This window comes from Xenopus laevis, chromosome 7L (genome assembly GCF_017654675.1).
Source record: "Xenopus laevis strain J_2021 chromosome 7L, Xenopus_laevis_v10.1, whole genome shotgun sequence".
NCBI lineage: Eukaryota > Metazoa > Chordata > Amphibia > Anura > Pipidae > Xenopus > Xenopus laevis.
This window is the reverse complement of record NC_054383.1, coordinates 103,944,699-103,958,147: the sequence shown is the minus strand read 5'-3', so window position 1 is coordinate 103,958,147 and position 13,449 is coordinate 103,944,699. Positions and strand designations below refer to the sequence as shown.

The window sequence follows — 13,449 nt, the reverse complement described above, 5'->3', positions numbered from 1 at the left end:
TAATGTTTTCAGGCTGCTGTCATACAGCATGAGTTATCTCTGACCCCAGGGGTTTATATAAACATTCACAATCCCAAGCAATCTGTTTCAGTGTATACCCTGCGTAAAACCATATCTCTGTCCCTTGTACCAACTCGGTTGCCTCTTGTATAACAAAATTCAATTTATTGCTATTTAAATAGCTCAACTTGTTGCTTTTCACTAAGGATTGTAAACTGTTTTGTTTCATGGTTTCTGGTAAAAAAATTGGTTCTTTTTTTATGATCACATTTGAGAAATTTGGACACCCACAAACATTTTTATTAAAAAAAAAACATGATATATTTTGTTGCTTTGCTGTGTGTGTGGCAAAGGATGAGCACGAGATCTTGATTTCTTAGCTCCATCCTAGTCAGACACAGAGAGGGATCAACACATTTCCACAGTCATATCGAGGAGCTGATCAGTCTTCAGGCTGGGAATAATTTCCTCTCTGCCGGTTGCGTTATTCAAAGCTTGTCTGGGATCTCAATTCAGAGAGAAGAACAGTACAAAGGCTGTATCAACACAAGAGTGTCTAAATCCATGGGTGAGTTGAGAAATATTTGGAAGAATCTGCTTTGAAAATAAGAGTCATCCTATCGCATGGGATAGAACTGTGTCCTTCTCTTTGTGGCTGTAGCAATGTTCTTTACCAAGGGGGTCTGTGCTATAATTCTCTTTATCAACATCATGGTTTTTAGTAGACAGGAATATGTTAAATATTTAATCCAGACTGGCAGATGGAAATGGGAGATGGCAGGATTATTATGCTTCATAAACTGGGCTATTTTTTTTTTTATTTTCCATTGACATAAAAAAAGGAAAAGCTTAACCTATAATTTTATTATCAATTTATGGCAGGCCATTATTTTAACAAAATGTATTCAAATAAGGTGGCACATTAAAATGATGACTACTCCAGCATATGTTATGGGATCACATATCTTGAAACCTGTTATCCAGAAAGCTCCAAATGTTGGACATCTCCCATAGACTCCGTTTTAAGCAAATAACTCTAATGTTTAAAAATTATTACCTATTTCTTTGTACTTGTACTTAATCCTAAACAAGCTGCATGAATCCATATTGGTGGCTAAACAAACCTATAGGGTTTATGTAAGGTTTAAATTATTTTTTATTAAATTTAAGATATGGCGATGCAAGTTACATTAAGATCCCTTATCTGGAAAACCCAAGGTCCCAAACCATCCGGACATTAGATTCTATGCCTGTATGCCACTCGCACCTTTAAAACTGACACCTATACATTCCACATTCTGCATTTTGAATTGCCATTCGGTGTTTATTGCATGGTGTGTGCCTGCTTAGAAACCATTGAAGCCTGCATGATTCTTTCTTCTCTATTATTTAAAAGTTCTTATTTAAAGGATCTTTTAATTAAAGGTTATTATTTAAAGCGTATCTATTATTTAAATGTTCACTTTTAACACTTTTTAACATTATGATAAAGAAGGTGATATTCTGAGACAATTTGCAATTGGTTTTCATTTTTTATTATTTGTGGTTTTTGAGTTATTTAGCTTTTTTTCAGCAGCTCTCCAGTTTGCAGTTTCAGCAATCTGGTTGATAGGGTCCAAATTACCCTAGCAACCATGCAATGATTTACTTAAGAGACTGGAGTATGAATAGGAGAAGACCTGAATAGAAAGACGAGCAAATAAGCAGAAATAACAATAAATTTGTAGCCTTACAGAGCATGGATTTTTTAGATGGGGTCAGTGACCCCTGTTTGAAAGCTGGAAAGAATCAGAGGAAGAAGGCGAATTAAAAAAAACTATAGAAAATAAAAAATAAAATAGAAAAATGGCCATTCTATAATATACTAAAAGTTAACTCAAAGGGGAGCCACCCCCTTAAATGGCAATAAAATATTACAAATTTGTCATTTATATCAGTCCCTGCCCAGGTGGAGCTTACAATTTAAAGTGGCAAAGACATACACATAGCAATCATTCAAATGTTTTTAAAATGCGTTTTTTTTTTTTAATCTCTTTTATTTTTCAAAAATAGATATATTGACAGAGAATAACATAAATATCTTTTCCAGTACAGAACATTGCAATTAGTTCACAACAGTACAACTCCAAGTAGTATAAAATACATTAAACGCATTGTTTTGCTCAAGGTTGTAGAAACACATTCCATGGGGCCCAAATTTGCATATGTCTCTCTACCCTGTCTTCTAATAAAGCTGTTAAATATAACATATTCTGTGTTTGAGTAATTTTTGCAGTGACAGCATGAATATCAATAGTGTGTTGTAGCCAGTGTTTCGCTAAATTGGTTCGTGCAGCAGCTAAGATTTGACTCATCAAGGTATTCTGGAGTTTCGTAAGGGCTTTGGATGGGCAGGCTAAAAGAGCCGTAGTGGCTTCAGGGACTATATGCGTTTGAAATACTCGCTCAAGTAAGCTATAAACCTCTGCCCAATATTGTTTTGCCACTGGACAAGTCCACCAGATATGTAGATAATCACCAACTGCTGTACAACCCCTGAAGCAAGAATTGGGAGTGGAAGGATCAAAGCGATGTTTCCTAGCTGGTGTGAGGTGCCAACGCATCAGCACTTTATATGTAGATTCTCTAATGGCAGTGTTAGGGGATATCCGGGAAACAGTATTCCATATTAGCGACCATTCTTGTTGAGATATAGAACGCCCCAAATCTTTCTCCCAGTCCAGCATGTATTTAAGGGGCTTTTCCACATCTATAGAGACGAAATATCTATATAGTAAAGAAATGGTACCTTGCAGTTTCCCAGCTCGTTGAGAGCAGGTTTCCAACAGGGTTGGAGGTCTAGATTTAAAAGAGGGATTAACAGAACGAATGAAGTGTAGTAACTGTGAGTATCTATAAGTCTCGCTCTCTGGCATAGATTTTACAAATTGTAAATACTGAAATGATTTAATACCCATAGTCAGTAACATATCTTGTATTCTATTGATGCCATTTGCTTTCCACCATTGAAACGCCGGAGTAGCATAGCCAGGGAGAAAGAGCGGGTTATTGTGTAATGGAGTGAGAATACTATGAGATCCGGCCGGTTGGAATTTCCCGCGGCTGTCGTGCCATGTCCAAATGGTGTGTTTCAGCACAGAGCTAAGCACGGGGACTGATTTAACCTGTGTTCTATCTGCCCATAAATAAAAAGACAGGTCAGTGGGGTGTGCTAAAAGTGTCTCTAAATGGACCCATCTATTCTCATGAGGCGGTAGATGCCATTGGGTGGTCTGGGAGATCTTAAAATGCGTTTTTAAGTAAACATACGGTAATTATAAAATATAATGTTGTCTTATCTAGAACAAGTCCAGTGCAGCCTTCTCTTTCCTCTGATATAAACTTTCTGTGCCTGTCTAGTTTGGCTCTTGGCTTTTTAGGATGCTCTCAATAAATTTTATGATGAAGGGTTGGCGGTGTACCCAATGCTAGCTTTTGCTCTGAAATCAATAGAGGGTCAACACGATGGAAACTGGTGTGAAGACCAGATAATGCCAGTCCCCCAGTTTCTCAAATGTTTCTTGATGTTGTTATGTATAACCACTTATTTACATAAAATAGTAACCACATGTTATGGTATTTACTCTTTGCCTTTGCTGACTGATAGTCATTCTATTGTTAAGGCACAGCATGAGCTAGAACACATTATAAAGCTCACATTAATGTGGCACATTTATCAAGGGTTGAATTTTGAATTCTAGTCGGCACAACCCCCCACCCCCCTCCCGTTTGTTGCCCACCCTCCCTCCTCCCCCCTGGCCTACCCGTCCCGCTGGGCAAATGCCCCTAACTTGTTACTTACCCTTCTGCGCAGGTCCAGTCCAGGGAGTTCACCAACGACATCTTCTTCCACGCGATCTTCTTCCTGCTTTGAACGGCGCATGCGCAGTAGGATCATTTCGCCGGTACGATCTACTGCGCATGCGCGTGACTTTTGGCGCATGTGCAGTAGATCTGTACCAGCGAAATGATCCTACTGCGCATGCGCCAAAACACCGTTCACAGCAGGAAGAAGATGTCGTCGGTGAACTCCCTGGACTGAAGGGTGGGGGGTTTGCGCCGACTAGGTTTCCTTCCCCTTTAAAGGGTCAGAGTATGATAAATCTCGAAATTCAAATTCGAGTTTGTATAATTCACAATTCAAATTTGAGAGTTTTGACCAGAAAAAAATATCAAAAATTAAAATTTTCACTTCGACCCATAATATATCTGCCCCTAAATGTCCAGCGACTGATTTTTATCACTGTAATACTCAACTTGGCAATTCCAAGTTGTACATATTGTATTATCTTTTAACTTCAACAGTGTTGGGCAAACATTAAATAAGGATCACTGGCTGAATTACCGCTTTTTTACTGTTGGACAGCCCATGCATACCTTAGGTCTTATTAGCAAACATCTGAGTATTCATCGGTAGTTTAGATTTCAATGCACTATACAGTATTGCTATGAAAGATGGCGATACACAGGCAAGCTAGTCTGATATGTGACCAACAGGCCCATGGGCCAAATGGTTGGCTATTGTACAATTTTAGGCTGAATTTTCTTTCTCTTCTCACTACCTCACTTCAAGCAAACCTTGTTCAGATACTATAATAATAGGATACAACGTTTCCATAACAGATGAATAATGTTTGCAAACTTATATAAATATATATTTTAAATATTAGGTCTAAAAGGGATGGTTTGTTATCTTGTATTTCCTAGATGAACGAGCAGCATTGGAGGAGAAGGTTCTCGTCTGTGAGAGTTCGGACTGTATTGACAAAAGAAGAGCAGCCAAAGTAAGCAAATTGTCTGAAATATCCCTGTATTCTTTTACTTTTCAGCATTTATCTCTTACAAATGTAGTTAATTTCCCTTTCTGTGGGTCTGTGCATCTTCTTTCATTATATGGTGCAAACCATACAAAGCAATTCATATAGAATTTATTTGAAAGTGGTTAGAAAAGCAGTTCTTTTTGAAAGGTTAAGTTGATTTTTACCTGAAGGGGGTTATTTTTCAGTCAAAACTTTAATCATGAGTTAAAAAAACTTTTCGACTTTTTTAAATAAAAAAAATAGCTCAAATCCAAAAATACTCAAGCTGAAACCTGTTGAGGTTATGTAGAAGTCAATGGCAGAGGTCCCTTGAACCATTTAAAGATGTTTGTAGTCTTCATGATGTTCAAGTTTTTTCGGTGAGTTTTGCATGAAAACTCGATCAATGCAAGCAATTCAAGTTTTTTTTTTCCACTGAAAACTCAATCAATTAGAGTAATTGAGTTTTTCACCTCGAATACACTGATTAGAGTTTTTACATTAGCGTATTTTCTTAAATTAGAAAACATTTGCGTTTTGAGTTAAGCTGGCCATAGACGCAAAGATCTGATCGTACGAATCAACGTACGATCGGACTTTCCCATCTCCCGACCCGCCACTAACCATTCAGATCAAAGTCTTTACCATTCCGATCAAATAAGAACAGATCACCCAATGTTCTGCCCCTGACAGCAATCGTACGATACTTATGTCTGGCAACACTAGTGACAGTCTCCCACTGAAAATCGTACGATCGGCAATACACGCAGAGATATTATCGGCAGCCGACAGAAATTTTCTAACCTGTCCGATCGACCAAACAACCGATCTCCGACGGATGAAAAATGTCGGGACTCTCCACACATGGTCCGAAAATCGTACGAATCCACGATTCGTACGATCGGATCTTTGCGTCTATGGCCAGCTTTAATTTAAGGTAATAAAAACCTCACAAACCTCTAAAACTTGATCTTTGCTAAATAACCCCCTTAAAGAGCTATTTGCATAATCCATTAAGGTGATTATTTGTTTCACTATATGTTTATCTAAAACTTTAATTTCCTGCAGTGCACCTTTATGGATCTAAATAAATACATTTTATTTTGCTAGGCAGAAGAAAGATATATTATTGCAGCTGTACAGAAGGGAAATGTCTGGAAACTTTTGGCTCTGATGGGAATAAAAAAGGAGGGGTTTTAGATTAAAATGATCATTTATAGCAATATTTGATACATTTATACATTTATATAGCTAATTAAAATGTTGGCAAAACTGTAATAGCTATGCCTTAGAAACTCAGACTATTTAATTGCCGACAATTTTGTGAATGTCTTGTATTTATGATGCTTTCTCTTTATTGGCTTATTGCATGCACTTGTGTTCCTTTGTATATACCATGTTGTAAGGTTATGTAACACTTTATAAAGAGGACAAAAAAATGTATTAAATTGGCTTAATAAATGGAGCTAAAGTGTTTTGACTTTGAATTGATGCTTAAATCCAGCTAGGAAGCTGTAAGAAAATTCTCAGTGTTCCTTTGCGCCCATAAATATTCATAAAGCAGCTCCTGGGAGACCAAGTGGCTGTAAAATGGACACATGATGTATTATTAGGCTAGACCTAAATACAAGATTCCGTATGAATATTCTACTGAAAATCAAAGGCGTTGCAACCTTGGAAAAACATTTGCTTAATTGTTCCTGTAGGGGAAATCCACATGCTAGACTTTATGTTTTCTCTCTTTGGCAGTAACCAGACATAGGTGAGTGTTCCGTTATTGTGACTGATCTCTCACAAGGCTTAGCTTGAGAGGAAAACTTACATTTTCGATAGAGAATCAGAACAATGACCTCTATGGGCAAGGCAGAATCTGCTGCTAGAATCAGAACAAAGGGACTACCTATCTGTATTAATTATTCACGCTACATATTGGGGCAGATTTACATAGGGTCGAATATCGAGGTTTAATTAACCCTCGATATTCAACTGCCGAATGTAAATCCTTCGACTTCGAATTTCGAAGTCGAACGATTTACCGCAAATAGTTTGATCGAACGAAAAATCGATCGATCAATTAAATCCTTTGAATCCTTCAATTTGAAGGATTTTAATCCATCAATGGATCGATTTTTCTTAGAAAGCCTATGGGGACCTTCCCCATCGGCTAACATTGCACTTCGGTAGGTTTTAGGTGACGAAGTAGGGGGTCAAAGTTTTTTTTAAAGAGACAGTACTTCGACTATCGAATGGTTGAATAGTCGAACGATTTTTAGTTTGAATTGTTCGATTCGAAGTCAAAGTCATAGTCGAAGGTCGAAGTAGCCAATTCGATGGTCGAAGTAACCAAAAAAAATTCAAAATTCTAAGTTTTTTTTATTCTATTCCTTCACTCGAGCTAAGTAAATGGGCCCCCATAGTCTTCATACACTCAGGTAAAATAATAAAAAACCAGGGGGAGCTTGGATAATACCAATATATTTATTCAGTAGATGTGTTTAGACAAATCCTCATAGAATAGGCCAACCTTCATACACTATTATGTACCAGGTATCAGTTTAGGGGGAGGGGGGTTGGCCCTATAGACCAGTAGATGATGTATATAACAGGTCTCTTATTGCTTACAATACATGGCTACATCTAGTCTTTGTGTTCAGGCCTACTTAATCGCTTTGTGTATATACCAGTCCCTGTTGCTTTTCCGTATTCTCCATTGAAAAAAAAACTCCATTTAGTTTTTTAATGATTAGTGTTGCTGGTATTGCCATTAGGAAGTTGTATAACAAGCTGCTTTTGGACCAGTTGCAACATTTATTTAGAGAATTACTTTAGCAGATCTTTAGCTTTGTTAATTGGCTGATATGTTTAAAAAAAAAGAAGAAAAAGACAATGCATTTCTGGGGTACATCATTAAACAATGTTTCTAAACCATTAGTCATCTTTGATATATATATTTTTTAAATATAGGATTATTCCTACCCAATAACACCCCCATATAACCATACCACAGTTTTTTCTGACCTTATACACAGATTTGGGTAAAGAGAGGAGAAACTGAGAGGAGACATTGAAAAGACAATTTCTCTTTTTGCCCATTACAGCTACTATTCTGTGGCTTTGCTGCTATGCAGCCAATTGGACCCACAGAAGATAAATGGAGTGTTAAATTGCATGTGCAAGCCATAAATGCACCACACGTTTGGAACATGGAAATGTATTTGTTCATTTTCTGTTGAAAGTGACTGATTGTATTATAATCATATTCCCCCATAATTCCTGTGGTGCATTACATGGTAAACACGAGCCTCAGATATCCGTTCCCACAAACCCATTTTCAATAGAAAACATGGAATCACCCCTACATGAAGCACATTACTAGAAGTTATGTTAGTCTGACCCAATGAGGCATTTTTATGCCTTTAACTTGCCTTCATAGGGGTCTTTGTTTGACTGTCCCCTTATATTGCATATACATAAGTTACTAACCCTCCAGCATGTTGCTACTCACTGGCAAAGTGGGGATAAATATAGCGTAAGTGGAACCAATGCAAACAAAACATTTATCAATTAGTAACCGATCCCTCCCCCATGTTCTGCAAGTACTGCCACAAAGCTCTTCATTAAAATCACAGCGATACACCAGATTTCCAATATAACATCTGTTTTGTTTTATTAAAGCAAATTGTACTTTGTTCAGATTACACTGTACTGGAATATTATTGCAAATTCCTTTTCTTCTTATGCCAATTGGGCCCTATCCAAAGCCGTCTGATTGGCACCCAATTTCTTACATACACATAAATATAATAAGAAAGGGACATGGGGATATGTTTACCAAAGTGGGATGACTCTGGCAACGATTTCTCAGAAAACTAATTTTATGTTAAGCCTACCTAAATAATGTATTTATGTGCAATTGGAATTAAATGCATGGTGATGTGAGGCAATAGTTATACAAACACAAGTGCTTAATGTCTTTTTTTAATATGTGGTGGATTATCTAGCAAGCAGGTTTTCAGTTCTTGTGTGGCATTGCTATGCATTAAGATTGCAAATTTATTAAAATATAGGTAAATCAAGCCATAGGTATATCAATATTTAAATGCAAAGCCTCGATTTCCCCTACATTGCCACGTCACAGCAACCAAGTTGATTCCCAGCAGTTTCCCACTCTTTAAAACACATTTTAAACAACATATTTATCAAACCCAATACCTGTGTCAATTCAACAGAATATGTAGGACTGCTTTGAACATACAAATGCCATTCTGATATGTTGGGTGGTAGTGCTCAGTACTTCTCAGCAGCAGCACTGAGCACTGACATCCATGCTCCCCGGATGCAAATTACGTTTGGGAAGGACAATTAGGGTAATTATTTTCCATGCTGGAATAGATTCATTCCAGCACCGAATATAAATAGTTAAAGCAATACTGTCATGGGAATTTTTTTTTTTTCTCCAAAATGAATCAGTTAATAGTGCTGCTCCAGAAGAATTCTGCACTGAAATCTATTTCTCAAAAGCGCAAACAGATTTTTTTATATTCAATTTTGAAATCTGACATGGGGCTAGACATATTGTCAATTTCCCAGCTGCCCCAGGTCATGTGACTTGTGCTCTGATAAACTTCAATCACTCTTTACTGCTGTACTGCAAGTAAAGGTGCCCATACACTGAGAGATCCGCTCTTTTGGCAATGTCGCCAAACGAGCGGATCTCCCTCCGATATGCCCACCTTGAAGTGGGCAATATCGGGCTGATCCGATCGTGGGCCCTAGGGCCCAACGATCGGATCCTAATGATGCCTAACGGGCGGTCGGATCGCGGGACCGCATCAACGAATAGATGCGGCCGCGATCCGATGGGATTTTTTGTCACCTCCGATCTCGATCGGTGAAGCCCATCGGGGGGCCCCATACAAGGGCCAATAAGCTGCCGACACGGTCTGTCGGCAGCTTTTATCGGCCCGTGTATGGCCACCTTTAGGGTAGGGACACACTGGGCGATTTGGGGAGTTTTAGTCGCCTGGCGACTAATCGCCGCGACTTTTCTCCCCGAATGCCTCCCCTCGCTCTGCGCCTGGCTAAAATGAAAAATCGCCTGCGCTAATCACACTCGGCGATTCGTTTTCCGAAGTCGCCCGAAGTTTCCTCGTGAGGCAACTTCTGGCGATTTCGGAAAACGAATCGCCGCGTGTGATTAGCGCAGGCGATTTTTCATTTTAGCTAGGCGCAGAGCGAGGGGAGGCATTCGGGGAGAAAAGTCACGGCGATTAGTCGCCAGGCGACTAAAACTCCCCAAATCGCCCAGTGTGTCCCTACCCTTAGAGTGATATCACCCCCCTCCCTTTTTCCCCCCAGCAGCCAAACAAAAGAACAATGGGAAGGTAACCAGATAGCAGCTCCCTAACACAAGATAACAGCTGCCTGGTAGATCTAAGAATAACACTCAATAGTAAAAACCCATGTCCCACTGAGACACATTCAGTTACATTGAGAAGGGAAAAACAGCAGCCTGCCAGAAAGCATTTCTTTCCTAAAGTGCAGGCACAAGTCACATGATTGGGGACAGCTGGAAAATTGACAAAATGTCTAGCCCCATGTCAGATTTCAAAATTGAATATAAAAAAAATCTGTTTGCTCTTTTGAGAAATGAATTTCAGTGCAGAATTCTGCTGGAGTAGCACTATTAACTGATGCGTTTGGAAAAAAACATGTTTTCCGATGACAGGATCCCTTTAAGTCCAAAGTGTAGGAAAAGTGACACTTTTAGTTGGTACAATTTTTCGACTATTGTTAAATCAATATTTCTAAATTCTTTGATTTACTGTTGGGGGTCAGTGGTGATTTTAAACCTGGAAGCCTCTGGCTTGGCATAAGATATGCAGTGGGTTCCTGCCTGATATGAAGAAGGTTCTCAGCAAACCGTTCCCTATTCAATCAGGCCTTTGATCCTTAGATAAACTAATTTTCCTGCTCAGAGATTTGTATATAAAAAAGAAAACATTTATCAATATGTATAAATTTATAAAAAGTTCAAGTCTCCATTTTATAACATTTTTACACTTTTAATCACCGCAGCCGTTGCAAATCTGTTATAAGAAAAACGCCATCTGTACCAACAAATGTTTCTGTGTACCGTGATACCTCCCACAGGGCATCTGTCCTGAACAATACAGAGACTTAGGCATCATTACGGCAGTACATTGAAAGAAGAACTACATGAATGTTTCATGGGCAACATAACAACACTGAAAATCAACACTGAACAATATATATTACATAAGCATAAGAAACAGATATTTAGGTGTTTTCAACTGTGGAATTTTTTTAGTCAAGAATAGAATAGTATACTGGCATATAACCAGTGGCGTAACTAGATATTACTGGGCCCCAAAGCAAATTATTTTTCAGGCCCCCAAAATGTTTAGAGGTTGACTTGTTTCTCCAATATTTATTGAAATTGTATATGGATTAGGGCCTCATGGGGCCCCTATACCTCCTGGGCCCCCCTGCAGCCGCAGGGTCTGCTTCCTCTATAGTTACGCCCCTGCATATAACAGATAATGACAGGATATTCTAAAGAGGTGTGAACTCGTGAAATAAGCTGTAATTAGGTGCAAGAGTATTTTGTAACATAATACATGTTCTGTTTCTTTGCTTAAAAAAGATTTCAGACCATAGGCATAGAATAGAAAGAAGTCACACAGATAATATCTGGAAGCTGGTGAAGTCAAGTTTAGTTTTGAAAGATGTGGTAATGCCATGGCTTGGGCAGGACACAATTATACAAAGTCCTCCTGAATTTTTGGGCAGTGATATTAGGTGCAGTTTAGGGTTCTGTTTTCAAATAATGCTGTAACACACTTTTATTGTGTACTATTCACCTTCTACTCTGCACTCTTCTATTTGTTGTATTTGTTTAAGCTAAGGCTTACTGAAATAATACAAGATATCATAAGGTATAGAAAGAACATAGCATTGTATTTGCAAAAGGTATAAACTTTCCATGTAACCATTTGTAAACAATCATGTCATGTATATAAACATAGGCACAATGTACTTTATGTAATAAAAATGTAATATTCTAATTTTAAGCAATTTTCCACTATACATTCATTACAAATTTTCCGTGAATGTAAAGAGATTTGTCAATGTAATTTTTTATTTTTTTGCCATTGTCTGCACTGCTGGTTCTGACTCTGTGTAGCTGTAGTCAGTTCCTGACCAGCCAAGACTCCAGATCCCAAGAGATCTGTCAAGACAGAGAATCAAAGATATGCACAGGGCATTGTGGGAAATATGGCTGGAGATAAATGATGAATCCAGGTTATAAGAACATCTTTGGGGCTTGGTAGTGGCTAAATTATACTGAAGTGTATTGAAGCCTAAATGTGATCCATAGACCTTCAGAATTTCAGCAATCTAGTTTCTAGGAATAGGAGAGGGTCTGGATAGACAGATGAGTATTAAAAAATAGCAATAACAATAGCTTTACAGAGCATTTGTTTTTTATATAAACATAAGTAATGAAGGCCAATTGAACAGTTGGTTAGAATTGGCTATTCTATAATGTACTAAAAGTTAACTTAAAGGTGAACCACCCTTTTAAATTCCATTTTTACCCAAATAATGATACATGTTGTTCCCTTCATCAGTTGCATAGTGGGCTTACTCAGTACCTACATTTAAATAAGGATAGCTGATCAGATATAAGACCAGTAACCCCCAACCAGCAGCTCATGAACAACAGGTTGCTCACTAACCCCTTCGATATTGCTCCAACAAGGAACATTTCTTATGCTTGTGTTGCTCCCCAACTCTTACATCCGAAAGTTGCTCATGGATTAAAAAAGGGTTGGGGACCCCCGTATAAGTACAGTATAAGACTGTAGCTGTAGGAGACAGTTGCTGAATAGGGGTTCACACATGCTAGTGGCTATTTTCTTATGACCTCCAGGCAGATTTGATGCAAGGTGTATATGTATTTAGCAATTGTGTAAACATACACAATGTAATATACAATCAAAATAAATATGGTTTCAAAAGACTGTAAAATAGTGATGGAAAGGGGTTACTGCAATGTTACCAAAGTTTCTCTGACACATCCTGGGCTTTAGCTCAGCTGTGAATGATGAAGGTTAGCATTTGTACGGTTCCAGCTCATTCTGACTTCATGGTCTACTGGATTCAATTGGGTTCACCAAAAACTAAATGTTTATAAAGTCATTTTTAAATTAAGCATGGACTGTAGGATGGGAACAGAACTCTTAAACATATTCCCAGTTTATAAATCACTTGATTATTGAGTTTTGTGTCATTTGCATAAGCCCACATCATCAGGGCTGCCAACATAAATCAATCCGACTTGTGCTAAGAGAAAGAAGCTGGCCAGGCCAACTTTACTGTGTAAACAGTGTTATGGATTTATTTCTAGACCCCCACATAGAGGCTACCTTGGCCTGCAGAATCCTAGCTATTTAATATATGTGTGTTGGCCATAACTAACACTACAAAGATGGCGGCTCTTAAAAACATGGTGGTTGGACTGTCCCCTCAATGCATGAGCATCTAATAGTTTCAATTGTGCCACCGAAATATCAAAGTGATAATA

General features: G+C 38.2%; 1 protein-coding gene across 1 annotated transcript in view; it reads left to right on the top strand.

Annotated features, from left to right (window-relative positions):
- The first annotated feature begins 460 nt into the window (after positions 1-460).
- The window catches only part of plekhg5.L (pleckstrin homology and RhoGEF domain containing G5 L homeolog), a 179,894-nt gene continuing 166,905 nt past the window's right edge, over positions 461-13,449 (top strand). The window contains exons 1-2 of the mRNA XM_041569422.1: positions 461-568; positions 4,747-4,823. Of these exons, the coding sequence (XP_041425356.1) occupies positions 565-568; positions 4,747-4,823 (81 nt within the window). The 5' untranslated portion in view covers positions 461-564. The remainder of the gene's footprint in view (positions 569-4,746; positions 4,824-13,449) is intronic.